General features: G+C 43.1%; 1 protein-coding gene across 4 annotated transcripts in view; it reads left to right on the plus strand.

The window, feature by feature from the left end:
- LOC127052490 (cryptochrome-1-like) overlaps window positions 1-16337 on the plus strand; it is a 45386-nt gene extending 29049 nt beyond the window's left edge. For 2 of the 4 annotated variants that reach the window (XM_050956227.1, XM_050956229.1), the window contains one exon: window positions 2452-5049. In XM_050956227.1, coding sequence (XP_050812184.1) covers window positions 2452-2549 — 98 coding nt within the window. In that variant the 3' untranslated portion in view covers window positions 2550-5049. Of the gene's footprint in view, window positions 1-2451; window positions 5050-15262 lie in introns of those variants that run through there. The other 2 variants (XR_007774758.1, XM_050956228.1) reach the window with 2 other exon arrangements.
- Window positions 16338-24126: the final 7789 nt, after the last annotated feature.

The raw sequence follows: 24126 nt of genomic DNA on the forward strand, positions 1-24126 counted from the left end.
TCTTCTTTGCTAAAATTGATTAACTCCATATATAACGAATCAAGGAGTCAGAGCAGATATTGTGTAGGCATGTCTGAGAGATCTTCTGAAACCCTTTATGCCCCCCACCATTCAGATTCAAGAAATAGAAGATGAACATTTTTAATCAAATTATTCTAATTCCTTCCTACAACTCAAGCCTCAATTTTTTGTTCCTAATAATTTTTTTCTTAATACTATAACTATGGGATTTACGTTCAGAGATCAGAATATACCACACGTAACTAATTAGATTTAGTGAAAGATGTTCAGTTGATGTAAATCTGCATAGCTCCTTTGAAATGGCGCTCCCTTGATTGACATTTCCTGAGGATCTGACCTAAAATATTTTGAGAAATGCACTTGATGTAAGTAAATGTGGTGCTTATGCTCCAAATGTGATATTCGATAAAGAAATCTGAACCCACAAAAGTATCTGGGAAAATTCTCTGGGTACTCATTTCAGTTGAGCTGTATATGGGCATGGCGGTCTGCTTGCTCAGATCCAGGTGCAGGATCAGGGCCTTTAAAGCATAATATTTCCTCAATTTCTTTTGACGTCTGATAAAAAATTGTGACTCTAGAAACAAATGTGTATCAAAGGGAATCAAATGTTATTGGAGATCCTACACAATAAACCTGAGATTGCACATAGTATAGAGATGTGTAAAGCTGTAAGACAGCTGATAAAGTATAAATAGCTAGTGAATGAACAATTGGAACAGGGAAATAAAAGTTTTTGATCAAAGGTATCTCTCCTGGGTCATCTTTTCTGAAGATGATTCCACACAGAAATTTCTCCATATTTTTTTCTTCTGTAATTGTATGTATCCCATAGTAATAGAAATCTGAAAGGTGCTGTCGGTATCTGAAGTATTTGAGAAATTTCAAAGAGAACTGTTTTATATGCTGTGAAACAAGATCTTTTAAAAAAGCCCTCTCTCTCCCCTATCCCTCCTCCCATACACAAAACCCTTCTAGAAGTCATTGACTAAATACAGTAGTGTGAAATAGGTGGCTTCTTTCATATTATTTCCCCTAGGCCAAATTCTACATTCTTTGGTCTTGTTAAGTAGTACTTACTCAGAAGACATGTCCCATTAAACTCAGTGGGAGTGAATAGTATTCATTCCAACTAAGGGTGTCAGAGTGGGTTTCATAGTAAATACAATGAAAGGAAGTGTCTCTTTGATTCCTTTGCTGACAAAGTAGGGAGAGAAAAGGCTTTGAATGACCGCCTGAAATTACAGCTTCGTTGGTTCTGTTGCTTCTCTGAGGAATATAAATGAAAACCCAAGTAGTTTGGATTAGCCTGAACTCACAGAAAGTTTTATTATCCACTATGCCACCCAAGGCACCACTCAAGGCCCACCGTAAGCCCTTGGAATAGAATTTAAGCGACGGGACCAGGTCTTGTGCTGACCCCTCTGCACAAGGGGAATCCCACCCAGAAATACAGCTACAACTGTATCATTAGATCTAAGTGTCCTCCAGTGATCAATGTAGATATTCCATAAATCAACTATACAGTGATTGATAGTTCTAAGCATCTCCTTATTAATTTGTATGTTCAGACGGAACAAATCATTCCCATTCCTGCACATTACCATGCCAAGATGAATGCATATTAGCCGTTAGCTCCTCACAGTCAGAACTATACATTCACCAGTTAATCCCCCGACCACCCCTGTGATGTAGGCAAGTACTATTACCCCTATTACAGATATAAGTGGCTTGTCAGTGTCAGTCAGCAGTGAAACTATAGAGTTCCTGGCTCCCAGATCATTCATATTGCCTGCCAATTTAAGACATTTGTACGTGTGATCTATAATTTTACCTGCCAGCAATCATCATGGACATCTCATCTGACAGAGCCATAGAAATAATAATCATACCCAGATCTTATGTGGCACTTTAAGTAAATTTCAAAGCACTTTGCAAAGGAGATCAGTATCATTATCCCCATTTTATATATGGGGAAACTGAGGCACTGAGAGGGGCACGCAGGCCTCCCAACAGTCCCAGGTCTTCCTTGCTTTGACCTCCAAAATTCTCCCTGTACCAGCTGAAGTGAACATTTGTTGCATTCAAGGCTAATGGGGGGGGGGAATTACAGTTTGCCTTAGGACCCCAAATTAGGTGGCATTGTGACCTGGCACATAGGGTTGCAGCGCCACTCAGGTTTGGTCCAGCTGTCCCTCTGTCTCCATCTACAGAGGGGCAGATGGGCCAAACCTGAGTGGTGCTGTGTCCTGCTTTAGCCACTTGAAATTTGCGGAGGTGTGGGGAAGTGACTTGCCCAAGGTCCCCCTGCAAGTCAGTGGCAGAGCTGGAAATAAAACCCAGGTCTCTTGTGTCCCTGTCCAGCGCTCTACCCACAAAACTGCTTTTGTGCAGTAGTTTTATGCTTTTCCTTTTTCTCCTCCTCCCTAGATGACGTGGATGATCCAATGGAAATGGGGCTAAAGCGTGAACGCCCTGGAGAAAATTCAAAACAAGGAAAACGTGCCAGGAACAGAGAACAGACATAGATTCTGTAAGGACTTAACCAAGATCTGCATAATGTCAAAGAGAAGATCCAGATTCTTGTTGGGGGAATCATGTGAACAGTTAGTGATTGTACTGGATGAATGGCTTGTACTATATTTAAGTGCATTTGGGAACATTTAGTGTGCACTGGCAGGTAATACACAGACCAACTAATGCGCAATTCAGTGCACTTTAAAAATCACACTCTCCCCCCACGTTTATATTACTGCTCTGTGTAGACCAGCCCTAAAACTGCACTTGGTTGTGTGTGGCAACCCTGCCTGTGGGCTCACAGTGCTTGATTCAGCAACGTGTACTAATGTGCATGTGGAAATGTTAAGCACGCATGCAGTCCCATTGGTTTCCATATGACTACCTGTGTACTTAAAGTTAGACATGTGCTCAATACCTTGTGAAACTGGGGCTGCAACCCAGTTTTCGATAGCAGCACCATAAGCCATCAGTAAGTTCCTGAAAAAAACACTAGATTTTTTTGTTAATTGAATGCAAGCAAAAAGTCAGTTTAAACTGAAATGTTTGTGAAATTTCAAAGAGAAGTAGAGTAGCCCATTGTCTGGTTGGAGGTTTTATTTGGGGAAGGGGTTGGTGGTTTTGTTTTAAATAGATTTTTGTTGTTGTTATTGTTGAAGTTTCTGACTTATGCAAAGTAGAGTCCACAGAACAATCCACCATCATGCATGGTGTCCTCTGGGACAACTCCTTGAGGGACTGGTGGGAAGGCAACTCCAGCGCAATCTGTTATCTCCAAATTCCTTCATCCCAAAGAGCCCATGAACCTAGTACGAAAATGGCACGAATCATGACAATCAACAGGCCATGGAGAGAGGTCAGACATTTCTGGTGATAATGCTGGATCATCCAGTGGCCTTTGACAATGCTCATGACAAGGCGTTGCTAGTACATCTGCAGGACCTGGCAGGAATTAATAAAATCACATAGGTTCACAGGCCTGAAGGCGATCAGTCTTGTCACCTCTGCTGTACAAAGTCTACATGAAGCTGCTGCGGGAAGAGATGGCATGCGGATGATATTCAGCTCTACGGTGCTTCGTCAGACATAATAGTTAACAGGGGACTTGGATGAAAGCCAGTTCTCTAAAACTTATGTGGGAGAAGATGGAAGTGCTGCTCATAGAGGGAGGGATAGCTCAGTGGTTTGAGTATTGGCCTGCTAAATCCAGTGTTGTGAGTTCAATTCTTGGGAGGGCTAGTTGGGGATTAGTCCTGCTTTGAGCAGGGGGTTGGTCTAGATGATCTCCTGAGGTCCCTTCCAACCCTGATATTCTATGATTAGCAAGGGAAAGTATCCTTGAGAGGAAGCACTGGTGAAATTCATTACTGCTCTATCTGCTCAGATGTGGTCAATACCTACAGTCTTGGGGTTTAACTAGACTCCTCACTGCACCTAGCCATACAAACTGCATTAGTGTCCAGAACATCTTTGCCAACTACAGGTGGAAACGGGGCCTTGGATGTGGATCTTGCCTTGTCATAGTCAAGGTGTCAGTCATTACTCACAAGCCCCATATGCCTAGGCTTAAAATCTCACTACCTAAAAGAGCATCTTTCCATCTCTGACCTATGCTTATAAAGAGCGTTGTAACTAGCTATCTTACGGTGACACTTGGGATAGCCAGAGATAGGACCTTTGTTAGCAGTTCAATACGTCTTAAATTAATTACCACCAGAAATGTATTGTTATGCCAATAGGTGCTGATCTCATATACATTAAATCATTGATGTATAGGCTTGAAACTCTCCATAGAAAGAGTTTAAATTAACCATATTAAGCACCCAATCAGCTAGTAAGGGGATTGTGTGGGTTAAAGCACTCTCTTGTGGACAGTTTAACACTTTCTGAAGTTCCTTTGTATTGCAAAGCGGTTGTACAGAAGGAGGGTTGATGCCCACACTCACCTTTTGAGCTAGGTTGTGCAAGGTGAGCAGGTTTAGACATGGGGGTGCCCAGGGAAAGTCCAGAAGCTGAAGCAGAAGCAAGGAACAATGTGTTGAGCACAAAGATTCCAAAAGAAATGGAGACCTGAGACATCTGCTTCCTGGTCACAAAGTGGTGGTGCTTTAGCTGAAGTTTCTGCAGGAGGCAGTTACCCTCATAGAGTTTGTGACCACTTGTTCAAGGGAACAGGACTTGGGTACATTTTGTAAATAAACAAAATCCATATCACCAATTTCTTCTCCAGGGGGAACCTCACTTAAAAGACCCTGAAATCTGCCACTGCTCGGCAAAAGACCAACAATAATTAAATGTAAACTTTGCCACACATCCCGCTGTGCAGGCTTCCCATTTATGGAGAGTTATGATACTCTGAGCACATAGCCAACTGATCAGTCTTTCTCTGTTCCCTTGTGTGATGTTTGACTGTTCCTATTCGGCAATGGTAGTGACTGAATTTAAGCTATGCAAAGCGCACTCAGCTGCCAAAGTGATGAATGCCTTAAATACAAAATAATTCACCATATTGGGTGATGTTATGTTTGTTTTATACATGAAAAAGCCAACTTTTTGTTTTCAGGCAGAATAACATTTATTATCGCTCCTGCTATTATTTTTCTATGCAGCTTATTTTTGGGGAGGTCTGTGTTTACATTGTGGCCAAAGTTGCCTATATTGGACACTTGCCGTCTTACTTATTGTCTTCTGCAGTTCCTTCCCCAACTGCATCCAAGCTTTTAGGGCCCTTTTACTCTGCTCTGCTCCTTTTACCCAGTGTAAATGGGCCAGAGCAAGAGTGAAGATCTCACCCTTAAATTCTAAATGACGTCATGTAATAAAGGGTGACTCAGGAATGTTAATAAGAGATTGTACTGACTCCACTTAGGCTGACAACAGGTTTGAACTTGGGCCCTTCACTGCTAAAAGCACAAGAATTACTGCTTGAGCTAAAGGAATAAATGCACTAGCTGTTAAACAGTATCAGATTCATAAACCTGTATTTTTTGGACCAGCCCGTGAAGGGAGACAAAGGCAGTTTCTTTCCTAGGGTGAGTTACATGCTTCCACCACCTGGTGAGACTCATCCTGAGCATGTGGGGTCTACTGGAGTTGAAGCCCTGCATAAGGCAACATTTTGTAACTAACCCTGCTTGGATTGATAATACGGTTTAAACCCAAGACGTTCAATGGTAGAAACTTCACAGCTTGAGCTAAAGGACGATGTGTAAAATTTTAAAAAATCACTAAGTGAGTTAGGAGTCTAAGCCCCAGGGACTTTCAATAAAACTTACCCTTCTAAGTGCCTGAGTCACTTTTGAAAATAGGACTTAGGAGCCTAGTCACTTAGCCATTTTGTAAATTGGTATCTGTAATTCATTAGCTGGACACTTTAGCAGACTTATAAATGTCTTATGTGAACCAGCCACTAGAAGGAGACAAAGGACTGCAAATTCTAATTTGGATTACAGAACCACCACCCTCTTTTAGTTTTGTCACTGTGGCTACGTCCAGACTACCCGCCGTACTGGCGGGTTAAAATCGATTGCTCAGGGATCGATATATCACGTCTCATCTAGACGCGATATATTGATCCCCGAGCGCGCTTATATCGATTCCGGAACTCCATCAACCCCAACGGAGTTGCGGAATCGACAGGGAGAGCTGCGAACATCGATCCCGCGCGGTGAGGACGGGTGAGTAATCCGATCTTAGATATTCTACTTCAGCTACGTTATTCACGTAGCTGAAGTTGCGTATCTAAGATCGATTTCCCCCCGTAGTGTGGACCAGCCCTGTGTAATAGATTTTGTGGTTGTGAATCTTACAGATGAAGTTGCAACTTTTGTCCAGTTATGAACAGCTCTTCTCACTCACGCCGAAATTTTTCTTTGAGCCTGGAAATTTCTATACTTGATGTCAGCACAAAGATTTTTTTTAAGTTACATGAAAATTCATTCAGCTGTTAGTAAACCAAGCAGATAATCACTGTTTCATCACCATTGAAGCAGGCCATAAATCTTTCCATTGATATTGCAATCTGTTAGATGAGGCCTGAGTTTGGTCTTTCATGGGTTTGTTTGCAAGGAGTTAACTCAAATCTGACTACACTTTAAAACTTCAACCTTCATATTTTTTGCCACTAGAGTTCAAAATGCAGAATTTTGGGGGGAAAATAGTTCTAAGACATTGAAAATAGGGCTCTGGCATGTATAATAGAAAGTGTCACTGTTACAAGTTGCATAATCAGCTGCAGCACTACTAAAGAATTTAGTTAGACACAATTTCAGCACTCCAGTAGGTTGTCTGCTATCTATATTGACATGGAGAACACTTATCCACAGAGTTTGAGTGGAACTTAGAGTTGGACATCATGGAGTAGATAATGTCCAGTGTGTAGTAGTGATCAAGTGTCTTGATGTTTTTGGTCTTCTAGTCTCAAGATGAAAACCTTGTCTGTGTTTCTGGGACCTTGAAGTAAAAATATAATCTAGTACTTTCAACTCAATTAGAGTCCAAACCTTATTTAGTGTTATCTCTGGATGCAAAGAAGGCCTTTGACTGGGTAGAGTGGCAATATTTGTTTTGGCTCATTTTAAAAAATAGGTTTTCAAGAAACCCTTCTGTATTGACAGACAGTCATGTATAAATCACATCAAGCAGCTTTGGTTATTAATGAGGCTAACCACCCACCCACCCCCCATTTAGATTGCACAGAGAGGCAGAAATGTCCATCTTCCTCTCCTCACTTTGGCCTTTCATGATCATTCCCCTCTATTTGGCATTGGTGAGGCCTCATCTGGAGTACTGTGTCCAGTTTTGGGCCCCACACTACAAGAAGGATGTGGAAAAATTGGAAAGAGTCCAGCGGAGGGCAACGAAAATGATTAGGGGGCTGGAGCACATGACTTATGAGGAGAGGCTCAGAGAACTGGGATTGTTTAGTCTGCAAAAGAGAAGAATGAGGGGGGATTTCATAGCTGCTTTCAACTACCTGAAAGGGGGTTCCAAAGAGGCTGGATCTAGACTGTTCTCAGTGGTAGCAGATGACAGAACAAGGAGCAATGGTCTCAAGTTGCAGTGTGGGAGGTCTAGGTTGGATATTAGGAAAACTTTTTCACTAGGAGGGCAGTGAAGCACTGGAATGGGTTCCCTAGGGAGGTGGTGGAATCTCCTTCCTTAGAGGTTTTTAAGGTCAGGCTTGACAAAGCCCTGGCTGGGATGATTTAGTTGGGGATTGGTCCTGCTTTGAGCAGGGGGTTGGACTAGATGACCTCCTGAGGTCCCTTCCAACCCTGAGATTCTATGATTTTATGATTCTTTCCTTGAATTCCTATGCATACTGGATTAGAATATATCCATTAAAGAGCAAAGGGAGTCAGGCTTGGGAAAGTTGCCCCTGTCACGCTGTCTGGAGTGGCTCACAAATGTGAGTGCCTACCTCAGGGCAGACTGTCAGAAAACAGGCAGATACCCCAAACTGGTGGTGTGCTCTATAATTAGATTTCACCTAGCCAGTGACAAATGTAATCTCCTGGATCACTATACCAGTCTTACTATAGAGTCACAGACAGTCCCCTGAGACTCTCCAGTTTATCTTGCCACTCAGACAAACTATAAACTTGTGATAAAAGGTCACCTAAACCAAAAATCACACCTCACCAGTCCCAAGATGAACCCCAGATCAACTTGTACTCAACTTTTACACCAAAGACAATGCTGGCAGCCAATTCTATAGTAAACTAACTAAAGGTTTATTAGCTAAGAACAGGAAATGAGTTATTGAGAGGTTAAAGCAGGTAAAATATTTGCACAGGTAAGTCACCGTTTGTAATTCCAAATGGTGGCAATGATGTAATAAACTACCAGTTTCCCAAAATTCTTTTCAGGGTACCCAGATTGTTGCTGGGGATCTCCACTTTGCATCTTCCCTGTAAGAGTCCAGAGATAAAAGATCTTTCCTTGAATCCATTCTTCCAGTTTCTTCTCACAGAAGACAAGCTGACAGGGTCACTCACTACCCACATAGACTTTTGCTTTGATGATGATGAGTGAGGAATGCACTTAGAGTATTTGACCACCGGTCATCACATACAGTGGCCACTTGCTTTGAAATTAACACTTTTCTGTTAAAGTTTTTCATTTCCATTCCACAAGGCTTCTTTTTCATTTGATGGGTTATTTAATTGCAGGGGTATACGCAATGTATATGTTTGCTATTACATTATAACAGGAAACATATAAGTTAAAACAGTGCACATTATAAGTTGTAGGGCTGTCAAGCAATTTAAAAAATTGCACAATTAATCGCCCTTTTAAACAATAGATTACCATTTATTTAAATTTTTTTTATGTTTTCTACATTTTCAAATATATTGATTTCAATTACAACACAATGCAAAGTGTACAGTGCTCACTTTATATTTTATTACAAATATTTGCACTGTAAAAAAAATAGTATTTTTCAATTTGCCTAATATAAATACTGTAGAGCAAACTATCCTGAAAGTTGAATTTTCAAATGTAGAATTATATATAAAAAAAAAACTGTATTCAAAAATAAAATAATTTAAAATTTAAGAGCCTACGAGTCCACTCAGTCCTACTTCTTGTTCAGCCAATTGCTTGAAAACAAGATTGTTTGCATTTGCAGGAGATAATGCTGCCCGCTTCTCATTTAAGATGTCACCAGCAAGTGAGAACAGGTGTTCACGTGGCACTACTGTAGCTGGCATTGCAAGATATTTACGTGCCAGGTGTGCTAAAAATTCATATGTCCTTCATGCTTCAACCACTATTCCAGAGGACATGAGACCATGCTGAAGACACTGGGGTTCTGCTCGATAACAATCCAAAGCAGTGTGGACCGACGCACGTTCATTTTCATTATTCGAGTGAGATGCCACTAGGAGAAGGTTGATTTTCTTTTTTGGTAGTTTAGGTTCTGTAGTTAGCACATTGGAATGTTGCTCTTTTAAGACTTCTGAAAGCATGCTCCACACCTCATCTCTCTCAGATGTTGGAAGACACTTCAGATTCTTAAACCTTGGGTCACATGCTGTAGCTATCTTTAGAAATCTCACAGTGGTCCTTCTTTGCATTTTGTCAAATCTGCAGTGAATGTGTTCTTAAATGAACAACATGTGCTGGGTCACCATCTGAGACTACTATAACATGAAATATATGGCAGAATGTGGGTAAAACAGAGCAGGAGACATACAATTCTCCCCCAAGGAGTTCAGTCACAAATTTACAAAAAAACACATTCTTTTTTTAATGAGTGTCATCAGGATGGAAGCATGTCCTCTGGAATGGTGGCCAAAGCATGAAGAGGCATACGAATGTTTAGCATATCTGGCATGTAAATACCTTGCAATGCCAGCTACAAAAGTGCCATGCAAACGCCTGTTCTCACTTTCAGGTGACATTGTAAATAAGAAGCGGGCAGCATTATCTCCCGTAAACGTACACAAACTTGTTTGTGTTAGCGATTGGCTGAACAAGAAGTAGGACTGAGTTGACTTGTAGACTCTAAAGTTTTACATTGTTTTATTTTTGAGTGCAGCTTTGTAACAACAACAAAATCTACATTTGTAAGTTGCACTACAGTACTTTTATGAGGTGAACTGAAAAATACTATTTCTTTTGTTTATCATTTTTACAGTGCAAATATTTGTAGTAAAAAATAATATAAACTGAGCGCTGTTCACTTTGCATGTTGTAATTGAAATCAATATAATTGAAAATGTAGAAAAAGTCCAAAAATGTTTAATAAATTTCAATTGGTATTCTATTGTTTAACAGTGCGATTAAAACTGCAATTAATTGCTATTAATTTTTTTATCACGATTAATTTTTTTAGTTAATCACTTGCATTAACTGTGATTAATCAACAGCCCTAGTAATAACCCATTCATTTTCATGAAGTTTAAACACTGAATATACACTTATATATTTAACAGTTACTTTGATCTATACTAATACACAAGTGAATTGACATAGGGCTTCAGCATGATCTGGCACCTGGTCTGTCAGCGTCACAGCCCCTTTGGTCTGCGTGGGTAGCCAAAGTTGGGGTCTTGCGGGATTGTTTCTGGTAGGGAAATAATTGGTGATATAAGTCAGGTCTGTTCTTGGTGCAGTCTTGTTTATTTGCCAAAAATGCACACATAGGCCTGTTTGAACACAATAGAAACAAACAGAAGCAGGCAGTTTCCTTGCCTAGAAATCCCAAGTCTACCCTTCCTGGGAGCTCTGTGCCTAAGAAGTCCTGTCTCTCTGCTTCTCTCAGAGCCAGCTCACACACCCTCTCCTGACTTTCAGCCTTCAACAGACAGCTTGCCCCCTGCATTTGCAACCAGGGAAACCATTGTTAATCTATCTGTTTACATATGAGAAGGAAAAGTGGAATCTGTGCTTCTCCAAAGAATGTGACAGTGGCCTGCTGTCACAGTACAAATGTTTTCAAGCATTTCTGTCCCCAGTGTTTGGGGTCTCCCTCTTTGGAGCCATGCCACACAAGGCAAGAGATAGACGTGCAGGGGGTGGATCTGCTCCAGTGGTTGCACAGGGAAAGTGTGTGGCTTGCAGTCTTGATTGGAAAGTTCATGGGAAAAAAGTACAGTTGCTTTGTGATTCTTTCTTTCCCTGTTCCTTTCTCTGCTTTTCACTAGACGAAGGGGCTGGATTTCCTGACACTGTGTGGGCTGGCTTGGGAAGGGTAAGCATTTGCAGTGGTTTGCTTCTCTCTTTCCATGCAGGCACCATCTTCTATCTTAGTATATAATGTATTTCTGTTTGGATTACATCCCAGTCCTGTACGTATATGTCCACAAATTTCAGGTGCAGCAGAAATTCTAGCTGGTTCTTAAGGTCTCATAGACTCATAGACTTTAGGGTCAGAAGGGACCAATATGATCATCTAGTCTGACCTCCCGCACAAAGCAGGCCACAGAATCCTACCCATCCACTTCTATAACAAACCCCTAACCTATGTCTGAGTTACTGAAGTCTTCAAATTCTGGTTTGAAGACCTCAAACTGCAGAGAATCCACCAGCAAGTGATCCATGGTCCACGCTGCAGAGGAAGGCAAAAAACCTTCAGGGCCTCTGCCAATCTGCCCCAGAGGAAAATTCCTTCCCGACCAAAATATGGCGATCAGCTAAACCCTGAGCATGTGGGCAAGACTCACCAGCCAGCACTCAGGAAAGAATTCTCTGCAGTAACCCAGATCCCATCCCATCTAACATCCCATCACAGACCACTGGGCATACTTACCTGCTGATAATCAAAGATCAATTGCCAAAATTAAGCTATCCCAGCATACCATCCCTTCCATAAATTTATCAAGCTTAATCTTAAAGCCAGATATGTCTTTTGCCCCCACTGCTCCCCTTGGAAGGCTGTTCCAGAACTTCACTCCTCTAATGCTTAGAAACCTTTGTCTACTTTCAAGTCTAAACTTCCTAGTGTCCAGTTTATACCCATTTGTTCTTGTGTCTACATTGGTACTAAGCTTAAATAATTCCTCTCCCTCCCTAATATTAATCCCTCTGAAAAATTTATAAAGAGCAAGCATATCCCCCCTCAACCTTCTTTTGGTTAGGCTTAACAAGCCAAGCTCTTTGAGTCTCCTTTCATAAGACAAGTTTTCCATTCCTTGGATCATCCTAGTAGTCCGTCTCTGAACCTGTTCCAGTTTGAATTCATCCTTCTTAAACATGGGAGACCAGAACTGCACACAGTATTCTAGATGAGGTCTCACTAGTGCCTTATATAACGGTACTAACACCTCCTTATCTTTGCTGGAAATACCTCACCTGATGCATCCTAAAACTGCATTAGCTTTTTTAACGGCCATATCACATTGGCGGCTTATAGTCATCCTGTGATCAACCAATACTCCAAGGTCCTTCTTCTCTGTTGCTTCCAACTGATGTGTCCCCAATTTATAACTAAAATTCTTATTATTAATCCCTAAATGCATGACCTTGCACTTTTCACTATTAAATTTCATCCTATTACTATTACTCCAGTTTACAAGGTCATCCAGATCTTCCTGTATGATATCCCGGTCCTTCTCTGTGTTAGCAATACCTCCCAGCTTTGTGTTATCCGCAAACTTTATTAGCACATTCCCGCTTTTTGTGCCAAGGTCAGTAATAAAAAGGTTAAATAAGATTGGTCCCAAAACTGATCCTTGAGGAACTCCACTAGTAACCTCCTTTCAGCCTGACAGTTCACCCTTCAGTACAACCCGTTGTAGTCTCCCCTTTAACCAGTTCCTTATCCACCTTTCAATTTTCATATTTATCCCCATCTTTTCCAATTTAACTAATAATTCCCCATGTGGAACCGTGTCAAATGCCTTACTGAAATCGAGGTAAATTAGATCTACTGCATTTCCTTTGTCTAAATAATCTGTCACCTTCTCAAAGAAGGAGATCAGGTTGGTTTGGCACGATCTACCTTTTGTAAAACCATGTTGTAATTTGTCCCAATTACCATTGACCTCACTGTCCTTAACTATTTTCTCCTTCAAAATTTTTTCCAAGACCTTACATACTACAGATGTCAAACTAACAAGCCTATAGTTACTCAGATCACTTTTTTTCCCTTTCTTAAAGATAGGAACTATGTTAGCAATTCTCCAGTCGTACAGTGCAACCCCTGAGTTTACCGATTCATTAAAAATTCTTGCTAATGGGCTTGCAATTTCATGTGCCAGTTCCTTTAATATTCTTGGATGAAGATTATCTGGGCCCCCCGATTTAGTCCCATTAAGATGTTCAAGTTTGGCTTCTACCTCAGATGTGGTAATATCTACCTCCATATCCTCATTCCCATTTGTCATCCTTCCATTATCCCTAAGCTCCTCATTAGCCTTATTAAAGACTGAGGCAAAGTATTTATTTAGATATTGGGCCATGCCTAGGTTATCCTTAACCTCCATTCCATCCTCAGTGTTTAGCAGTCCCACTTCTTCTTTCTTTGTTTTCTTCTTATTTATATGGCTATAGAACCTTTTACTATTGGTTTTAATTCCCTTTGCAATGTCCAACTCTACATGGCTTTTAGCCTCTCTCACTTTATCCCTACATGTTCTGACCTCACTAAGGTAGCTTTCCTTGCTAATCCCACTCATCTTCCACTCCTTGTAGGCTTTCTGCTTTTTGTTAATCACCTCTCTGAGATGCTTGCTCATCCAGTTTGGTCTACAACTCCTGCCTATAGCTTTTTTCCCCTTTCTTGGGATGCAGGCTTCTGATATTTTCTGCAGCTTCGACTTAAAGTAATTCCAGGCCTCCTCCACATTTAGATCCACAAGTTCTTCAGTCCAATCCACTTCCCTAACTAATTTCCTTAATTCTTTAAAGTTAGCCCTTTTGAAGTCAAAAACCCTAGTCCCAGATCTATTTTTGTTTATCCTTCCATCTAGTTTGAACTGAATTAGCTCATGATCACTCGAACCAAGGTTGTCCCCTACAACCATTTCTTCTATGAGGTCCTCACTACTCACCAAAACCAAATCTAAAATGGCATCCCCTCTTGTTGGTTCTTCAACTACTTGGTGAAGAAATCCATCAGCTATCACATCCAGAAACATCTGAGCCCTATTATTCTTACTAGCACTTGTCCTCCAGTCTATATCTGGGAAGTTAAAGTCTCCTATGATCACACAATTCCCATTAGTGTTTACTTCATTAAAAACATTAAAGAGGTCTCTATCCATATCCAAATCAGATCCCAGCGGTCTGTAGCACACCCCAAGCACTATCTCAGGGGAGTCTCTAGTAGCTTTCTTTCCCAGTGTGATTTTTGCCCAGACAGACTCTGTCTTATCCATTCCATCACTTCTTATTTCTTTACAGTTAACCTCATCATTGATATACGCTACTCCACCACCTTTGCCTTTATTTCTGTCTTTCCTAAACAGCACATCGCCTTCAATACCTGTACTCCAGTCACAACTACTATTCCACCATGTTTCTGTTATCCCTATAATAGCTGGTTTCACTTCCTGCACCAGTAGCTCTAGTTCCTCCATTTTGTTACCTAGACTCCTCGCATTAGTGTACAGACATCTTAATTTTTGCCATTTGGCTTCACTGACATTCTTTACCCGGTTAGGCACAAACATTCTACCACCAGCATCACCTGTTAGACTGGTATCTACACTACTCTTCCTCCTTATGTCAATTCTTCTGTCCTATGGTAATACAAATGTTCTGGGTCCATGTTCATAGCTCACCAAAACCCCTCCATTCAGCAACAGCTAGAAGGGTGAGCAGCAACACCAACATCTCTCTGGCAGAGATTGTTGGATCGCCACCACAGGACTGGGAAGCCACCTCCTTTTTCCAGTCTGGTACTTTCAGAACTGCTGTTTTTTCTGTCTAGTTGATGGCCAGACTTAAAAAAAAGAGAGTGGGCACTATTAACATTGCCCCTAAAATAAATGCATACCCCCAGCCCACCGACCCAATCACACACTTAAAGACATTACATTTTTAAAAAAAACTATTATTTCATGCTACCTAAAATTTTAAGCATGTGCTCCTTTCTGAGGGACTGCAAATGTTATCTGAGAAATAAGGGTAATGAAACAACTGCATTCCTTAAATGCCAAAAAGTGTCTGTACCGTGGCCTTCAACAGCGAAGTTATGTTATGTCGGATGATTTTTTACCCGCTTTGAAGGGAAAGAAAAAATATAATGCTGCTCTTGTGATTGACTTGGCAGGACCATTTGGCTGAAGAGGATGAGCCCATTCTGCCTGGGAACCAGGAGCAGCAGCCCAAGGACAGTATGAGCAGAGGGAGTATACTTGAGGACCTGCTCATTGGCATCGCCTGGAGTCAGAAGCAATTTGACTTTATGAGAGGAAGGGAGGAATGGGCTGCTGAGTGGGAGGAACATTTTCGCCAGAGGCAGGAGTCAATAATGGAGCAGGACACTCAGTAAAGGGAACAGGAGCTTGATCAAAGGGACCGGAAGCATGTCCTGTTGCAGACCCAGGTACAAGTGGTAGTGGAAAGGATTCAGTCCTGCCTGCCACAATAGCCACTGCCAATGTCTGGGAACTGGCACCTCCTCCTCATCCACCATCTATTCCTCCTCCAGCAACTGCAGCGCAGGGTACTGCTGAGATGGAGGATTCAAACCCCACCCTCAGTGACAAGACAGGGGCTGCAGGACTCCAGGCACAGCAGCCTGCACTGGCACCCAGAGCCCCTACTAGGAGAAGCCCTGTGACCATGTAGGAGGGGAACAATGAGCCTGACTGAGACTGTGCCTGAAGGCTGTTGTGTGTCCCACTCCCAAACCACATGCAAGAGATGTCTCCTGTTTGTCCCCCTGGACTCAATAGCGTAGTTGGGGGGGGAGCAGGGGAGCAGCCACTCCCTACTGAGCACATTCCCCAAAAGTGGCACGTTTTTAATTTTTACACACACCGCAGCAGTCCGGGTCTTCAGCGGCAATTTGGCAGCAGATCCTTCAGCTGCTCCAGGTCTTTGGCGGCAAGACTTGGGTTTTTCTTTTATTTTTTTCTTCGCTGCTTCGGCGCCTTTTTTTTATGTGTTTGCTCCCCCTGCTAGTAGAACCTGGCTATGCCACTGCCTGGACTGTTTTCTGCAGCTATTCCCCCCTTCTCTGGGGGAAAGGGAGTTCAAGGCCAAGAACACAAGGTCATAGACATTATAGTTCAGGTGTTCTCAGGGAGTCTGATCTGTTTTGCTTTCTTTCACAGTTGCTTTTAAAAATATGTTCAGAGTTATGCTACATTCACTAGTTTCAGTAAATGTTATTTTTGTTTACTTATGTGTGGACCCTTCATTCTGGCTGTGATCAAAGGGTAAATTGTTTTGTGTTGTCCCCCCTTCCCCCGCTTTAGACCCCACCAGTCGGTACCGTGAGTCACATAACTCCTCAGGGTAGAAAACTGAAGGTCCTTTCTGTCTCTCCCAACCCACCCCAACTCCCTCCTCCTGTCCAGGTATATGTGACTAGAACATATTAAACTGGAGACATATGGAAAGTGCAACGTGCATGGAAATGACAGATACATTTATTAACTGGAGAAGAAAAAGAAAAGGGTGGATAAAGTTCCCTGTGAGTTTGACAACACTGAGAACAGGAAAAGTAAATTGAAGTAACCAAACAGCACTAAAATGACCTCTCCTCAACCCCCTCCCCCAACCACCCCAGCAAACCATGACTGCTTTGAACCATGGGGTTACTCACAGTTAACAGCCAGTAAGTACCCTTATCCCCAAACCCTACAGTTGCCAGAATCCAGTTGTAAAAGTTCCTCCCAACCCCTTCAACTGTTGTCAAGGTCCTACTAGCACTGAATAATTCCCCCTAGACTTGGTCTGCCTAACAATTGTAAACATTAACAGAAAATGAAAAAATAATAAATGCAATTTAACTGGGCAGCAGAGCCAGCTTTAGGCCGATTCCCCCGATTTCGGCCCCGCACCTAAGAGGGCCCCACGCCCTAAAGAAGAGCACCTAACTTAGGTGCCTTTTTAATTTTTACTCACCTGGCGGCAGTCCAGGTTTTCAGAGGCACTTCGGCGGTGGGTCCTTCACTCGCTCTGGGTCTTTGGCGGCATTTCGGTGGCGGGTCCTTCAGTGACCCAGAGTGAGTGAAGGACCCGCCGACGAAGTGTCACGGAAGACCCAGACTGCTGCCGGGTATTTGAATCGGGCCCCGCACTTCCTAAAGCTGGCCCTGCTGGGAAAATACCCTTGGCAAAACAATCACAAACCAAAAGATGTCATACCTGCTGAGGGGCCTGTGATGGGTTGGGTCACAGAAACCCTCCTGAGACTGCCACTTGATGTGCTGAGACTACCTCTGAGCCCGTTTTCCCTGGCAGCTTGGGACTTCAATACCCTGTCCTGTTGAGCCAGACGCGCTAGCACAGACCAAGGTGTGAACCATGTCCCCCAAAAGCTGCAGGCTTAACTGAAAAGAGCTTAAGAAGTGCTCCTGTCTCCAACACCCAGATGCCCAGCTCCCAATGGGGTTCAAACCCCAAATAAATCCATTTTACCCTGTATAAAGCTTATACAGGGTAAACTCATAAATTGTTCACCCTCTATAACACTGATAGATATGCACTGCTGTTTGCTCCCCCAGGTATTAATTACTTGCTCTGGGTTAATTAATAAGCAAAAAGTGATTTTATTAAGTATAACAAGTAGGATTTAAGTGGTTCCAAGTAATAACAGACAGAACAAAGTAAGTTACCAAGCAAAATAAAATAAAACACGCAAATCTAAGCCTAATACATTAAGAAACTGATTACAGATATCAGAGGGGTAGCCGTGTTAGTCTGGATCTGTAAAGCGGTCACAGAACTCTTTCCCGTGATTACAGATAAAATCTCACCCTCAGAGATGTTCCAATAAGTTCCTTTCAAAAACTAGACTCCTTTCCAGTCTGGGCCCAATCCTTGGTACAGTTCTTGTTCCACCTCAGGTGGTAGCTAGGGGATTTCTCATGACTGCCATCTCCTTTGTTCTGTTCCACCCTCTCATATATCTTTGGCACAAGGTGGGAATCTTTTGTCTCTTTGGGTCCCCATCCCTCCTTCTAAATGGAAAAGCACCAGGTTTAAGATGTATTCCAGTACCAGGGCCACCCGGGGGGGGGGGGGGGAAGTGGGGCAATTTGCCCCAGGCCCTGGGCCCCGCAGGGGCCCCCATGAGAATATAGTATTCTATAGTATTGCAAATTTTTTTATTGTACTTCTTTGTGGTTGCCCAGAAAGCTTCGTGTCAAATGCCTTCTTGAAGTCAACAACAACTGGTGTTGAAAGTACTTCTCACATAGAACACAACGATTGAAAATCTGTTCTGTGGTACTTATTCCAGCACAAAAGCCAGCCTTTTCTCCAGGGACGATATTCTCCACTTGTGGCTTCAATCTGTTCAATATGACTTTCAACATCACTTTGCTGGGATGGCTAATTAAGCTTATGGTCCGGTAATTTTGACACAATTGCAGGTTGTCTTTCTTTGGCAGAGTGATCATTAGTGACTGTGTCCACCTGGAGGGCCACTCACCGGTCTGCCAGATATTGTTGCAGATCTTGCTGAGTACATCTATTAATATTTTTCCTCCGAATTTCATCAGTTTGGCTGGGATGTTATCAATATCTGTAGCCTTTCTGTTCTTGAGTGACTTCACAGCTGACTGCACTTCTTCACTCAGTGTTGGAAAGTCATCCTCCTCTGTTGAGTCTGAGCTGTCTAGGACACTAGGATTTCCATCTGCCTGGTGGTTGTATAGATAAAAGCAGTACTTTGTCCACCTACTGATGATGTCCTTTTCTTCTGTGAGACTGTTCCCTTCTTTGTCTAGAAATGCATTAGCTTTGGTCCACCTTTCCTCCTGGGGGGGGGGGGGCACAACAGGATAGCTCAGTGGTTTGAGCAGTGGCCTGCTAAACCCAGGGTTGTGAGTTTAATCCTCAAAGGGGCCATTTAGGAAACTGGGGTAAAAATCCATCTGGAGATTAGTCCTTCCCTGAGCAGGGAGTTGGACTAGATGACCTCCTGAGGTCCCCTCCAACCCTGATATTCTATGATTCCTTCATCAGGTCTTTTACAATCTGGAAGGCTCATTTTCTATTTTTATTACTGATACACTCTTCAATTTTAGAGCATTGTCTTTCAATCCATATCTCCTTGGCCACCTTCATTCCTTTCTTGATCTTTCTACCAATCACTTTGTATTTATCAGCTCCCTCAGTGCTGTGCTTTTCTCTCTTGAGTTCTCTTCTGATGTCACACATTTGTAGTATTTCATTTGTGACCCAAAGTTTTGTCTTCTTATGGTGTTTCCCAAGAATGTCCATTGCTCCTCCTTCATTACAGCATTTAAATTGCTGACCATTGTTTCTACATCTTCCTCTAGAACAAGTAGCGGAGCAAATTTTCTGATGATCATTGCTTGGAATGACTCTGCAATGCTTCCCTCTCTAAGTCTTTCTAAGTCAAACTTGATTCTGGTGAACTTTGGCCTAACGATTTTCCTTAGCATCACAAAAGTTTAGCATCACAAGGTCGTGATCACTTCCAATATTAGCACCAGGGAAGCTCCTTGTTTTAGCTCTGTTGATCCCAGAACAAAATCGAGTTTGCACCATGATGTAGTCCAGTGGCTCTCAAACTTTTTTACTGGTCACCCCTTTCACATAGCAAGCCTCTGCATGTGACCCACCCCTTATAAATTAAGAACACTTTTTTATATATTTAACCCCATTATAAATGCTGGAGACAAAATGGGGCTTGGGGTGGAGGTTGACAGCTCACGACCCCCCATGTAATAACTTCATGACTCCCTGAGGGGTCCTAACCCCCGGCTTGAGAACCCCTGATGTAGTCAATCTGACTGTGATGTAAACAATCAGGTGCATGCCACGTTGATCATCTGGATGCTTTATGTGCTTCTAATGTGTTTGCAAGAACCAGATTGTTATAACTGGCAAACTCCAAAATTCTTAGTCCTCTCTCATTGGTTACTGCATTACAGAAAGGGCCACAATAATCTCACCAATCTGCCTGTGCGTTAGTACCCACTTTAGCATTCCAATCTCCCTGTACAATCAGGATATCTTTCTTGTGTACCTTATCAAACATGTCTTGGAGCTGATTGTAAAAATTTTCAACTTGCTCATCGTCATAGTCTGTTCTAGGAGCATAGACTTGTACAAATGGAACAATACACCTGGCACCTCCTAGGAATCTCTGAGAAAAATTTTGGAGAGGCATTAACAGAAGAAGGCCATGTACTCTGTTACAGTGGAGAGGACAAACATTTTAACAGCGTAGGATTTCTTGTGTATAAAGATATCCAGTATTCAGTATTATTTCCATGCATCTAAAGGCAGTACCATTCAATATCACTCTCCTTCCAGCTGCTATAATAACACAAGAGGGAACATTCCCACTCACTTGAGTTTCAACACACAGTTTAGTTACCCTCCCACCATCTTTCATTAGTTGGTTGTTTAGGTAATGACTCATTACAGGTAAATGGGGCAGGGCCCTGTGACTTTGCCATCAACTAGGACAACTGACTGTAGATGGCTCCGTTTACTTGCAAGCCTTCCTGTGAGTCAGGCCAGGAAGAATGAAGGCTTGGGGTCTCACAGGACATGTGACCATGTCACCTGGTACTGGACAGGGTCACCGAGAGGATTCAGGGGGCCTGGGGCAAAGCAATTTTGGGGGCCCTTCCATAAAAAAAGTTGCAATACTATAGAATACTATATTCTCATGGGGGCCCTGTGGGGCCCGAGGCCTGGGGCAAATTGCACTACTTGCCCGCCCCTCCTCCCCCGGGCGGCCTTGTTGGTCATAAGCTTATTTTTACCATTAAACAACTGTATGCCAAGGCCAGCAGTGCAATTCTTGTCAATGGTACAATAGGAGAATGGTTTTGCACCACTGTTGGAGTCCGACAAGGCTGCCTGATTTCGCCCACACTGTTCAACATCTATTTGGAGTGCATAATGACTGATGCCCTAGACGATCACATATGCACAGTCCGCATGGGGGGCGAACAATTTGAAATCTTCGGTTCGCTGATGGCATTGACAGCCTGGCAGGTAGCGAAGATGAACTTGTCAACCTTGTGAAAAATGACTGGATGAAACCACCACAAAATACAAAATGGAAATCAGTGCAGAGAAAACCAAGCTGATGACAAACAAATATGACGGGATCAGCTCACATATCACTGTCAGTGGACAAGAGCTGGAGACAGTGAAACAGTTCAAGTATTTGGGGGAAATCATCACAGATGAAGGATCAAAAGCAGAAATTATGGCAAGAACTGCGCAAACAATAGCAACAGTGGCAAAGCTAAAGCCAATCTGGAGGAATATCTCCCTGGAATCCAAACTGAAACTGCTGCACGCAAGGGTCATCTGCATTTTTCTGTATGTGTGAGAGACATGGACCCTTACAGCAAAACTTGAATGGAAAATACAGGTAGTGGAGATGAGATACTTCCATAAAATCCTGAGCATCTCCTACTTTGACCATGTCACTAATGAAGAGGTCCGTACCATCATCACCCAATGTGCTGGGTCATATGAAAATCTCCTGACGACCGTGAAGAAGCACAAGCTGAAGTGGTAAGGCCATGTAACAAGATTATCTGGCCTATCCAAGATCATCCTTCAAAGAACAGTAAAGGGGAAGAGAAGAAGAGCTAGACAGAAGAAGAGATGGATTGACAAAATAAAAGAGTAGACAGAAATGGACTTTGCAGAGGCTCAAGCACTGACACACAATCATCAGGGGTGGAGACAATTGGTTGATTGCTTGTCAATGATGGTGCCCCAATGACCAATGCGGTTATGGGAGTGATGATGGTGATGATGAAGATGGTGATGATGATGGAAGGGGTGTGGTGCTTTGTTTGGGACCAGGCTGAGGTCACCCCCAGCCTGCTCACTGTTCCAAGATGTAGGCACAAATTACATCCAGGATTTCCCTGGCGTGATGTGATCCAGCACCAGTATGAAAGTATACTGGATCAGGCTGTTGATAAAGGCTTTGCAAGCCAGTCCTGTCCTGTGACCACTCTGTCCTTAAGTAGCTGCCTTTAGTCTCACAAATATTATGAAGCACACAGCACGCCACAATAATGTGGACGGAATTGGCCACATTGGCATCCAACTAAGTGTGCACGCATCACCAACGAGCCTTCAGCCATCCAAAGGCACACACCACTACCATCCTGAAACTGTAGTTTGTAGTTGATTTCACGTTTTTCAGGACCATTGAGGTCAGGGTAGGTTTTCATTAGCCAGAGTAGGAGCAGGTATGTGGGGTCTCCCAGAATAACCATGGACACAGAGACACCATACAAAACCATTTCATTTTTGGGAATAAAGTTTCTTCCTCCCCTTTTAAACATACCATAGTTTCAATCTCCTCAGTGCCCTGGCATCATGAACCTTTCCTGTGTATCCAAACCCCAGCATGCATGAACCTGCCTTTGTGATCCACTAAGTCTTGAAGAACGAGTGAATAGTAATCTTTTCAACTGACATATTCATTCACTCCTTTCGGTGGGCAAAGTATGGGGATGTAGGTGCTATTGATGGCCCCCATGCAGTTTGGAAACCCCGTTCTCTGGAACCCAGCTATACTTTCTGGAACTTTGGTGATGGCAACCACCTATGATTAGATGAGAAAGTTGATAGCTTTGCAAACCTGTATCACCATGAGCCCGAAAGTGGAATTCCCTACAATGAAGTGGTTTGTGACTGACCAACAGCTGTCCAACATTGCCAGCTTCCAGAGGACAACAGCCGTCCTCTTTTGCTCCAATATGGGTCTACAGAACTGAGTGTTCTGCCACTGTAGCATTGGGGTCAGCTCCTCATGGAGCTCCAGGAATGTCTGCTTCTTCCTTCTGAAGTTCTGCGACAACAGGTCACCATCCCAAGTTTCCAAGACAATGTGCTGGTTCTCCTGGTCCAGAAGCGGTGGTTCACCCAAGAACATACAGTCAAACACTAGCAGTCTCCTGTGTCTCAGTGTCATGGAACGACGGTAGATCAGTCATCATCGTGGTTACGCATCTTTGATTTTTAAAAAAGGTTCATTCCCCCAAGGTGCTCACCGGTTGTGTATGCAGTGCATGTATATTTGTCCTGCAAGAAGGAGCAGGAGCAGAAACACATCATCTGTCACTTGCTATGTCTTCCACCAAGTTGAGCAGGAGATAGGGTGAGTGGACACACCCACTGACATATGTGTGAAAGTAGTGGACAGTACCAATAACACACCGCAAGGAAGTTATTGCACAGAATGCTGGAATATCACTCCTGAAATGCTAATACCAAACATACATACCAAAAAGTGGAAGTGTGTATGTGGGTATACATGAGCATACAGCTTGAACCCATGTCAAGCACTGCATATGTGAACACTCAGCATGAGAATGGGGTACATGTTTGAGCATAAACATGGGTAAGTACCCCAGTATGTACAACAATGTAGACAAAGCCTTTAAATCTATCAGTGTTTATATACTGCACTCATCACTATGCTATCTGAGCACCTATAGTGAACGCATTCCAAGAAGTGTTTGCAAGTTGTCTGGAATATGCAAGGACATTCAGGTACTGTTTTTTTAATTTTTTTAAATACATCTTCTGCCTGGCCCAGAGGCCTTGCCCCTTCCCCGAGGCCCCACCCCACTCACTCCATCCCCCCTCTCTCCATCACTCGCTCTCCCACACCCTCATTCACTTTCACTGGGCTAGGGCAGAGGGTTGGGGTGTTGGCTCTGGGCTAGGGCCAAGGGGTTTGGAGTGTGGCAGGGGGCTCCAGGCTGAGCCTGAGGGAGAGGGTTGGGGCATAGGAGGGGGTGGGGGTGCAGGAGGGGTCTCAGGGTTGGGGCAGGAGGTTGGGGTGCAGGAGGGGGTGCAGGATGCAGGCTCTGGGAGGGAGTTTTGGTGCGAGAGGGGGTTTGGTGTGCTGGCTCTGGGAGGGGACTCAGGGCTGAGGCAGGGGGTTGGGGTGTGGGAAGGGGTGAGGGGTGTGGGCTCCAGCAAGGCGGTGCTTAT

This window comes from Gopherus flavomarginatus, chromosome 5, assembly GCF_025201925.1.
Source record: "Gopherus flavomarginatus isolate rGopFla2 chromosome 5, rGopFla2.mat.asm, whole genome shotgun sequence".
Taxonomy (NCBI): Eukaryota; Metazoa; Chordata; order Testudines; family Testudinidae; genus Gopherus; species Gopherus flavomarginatus.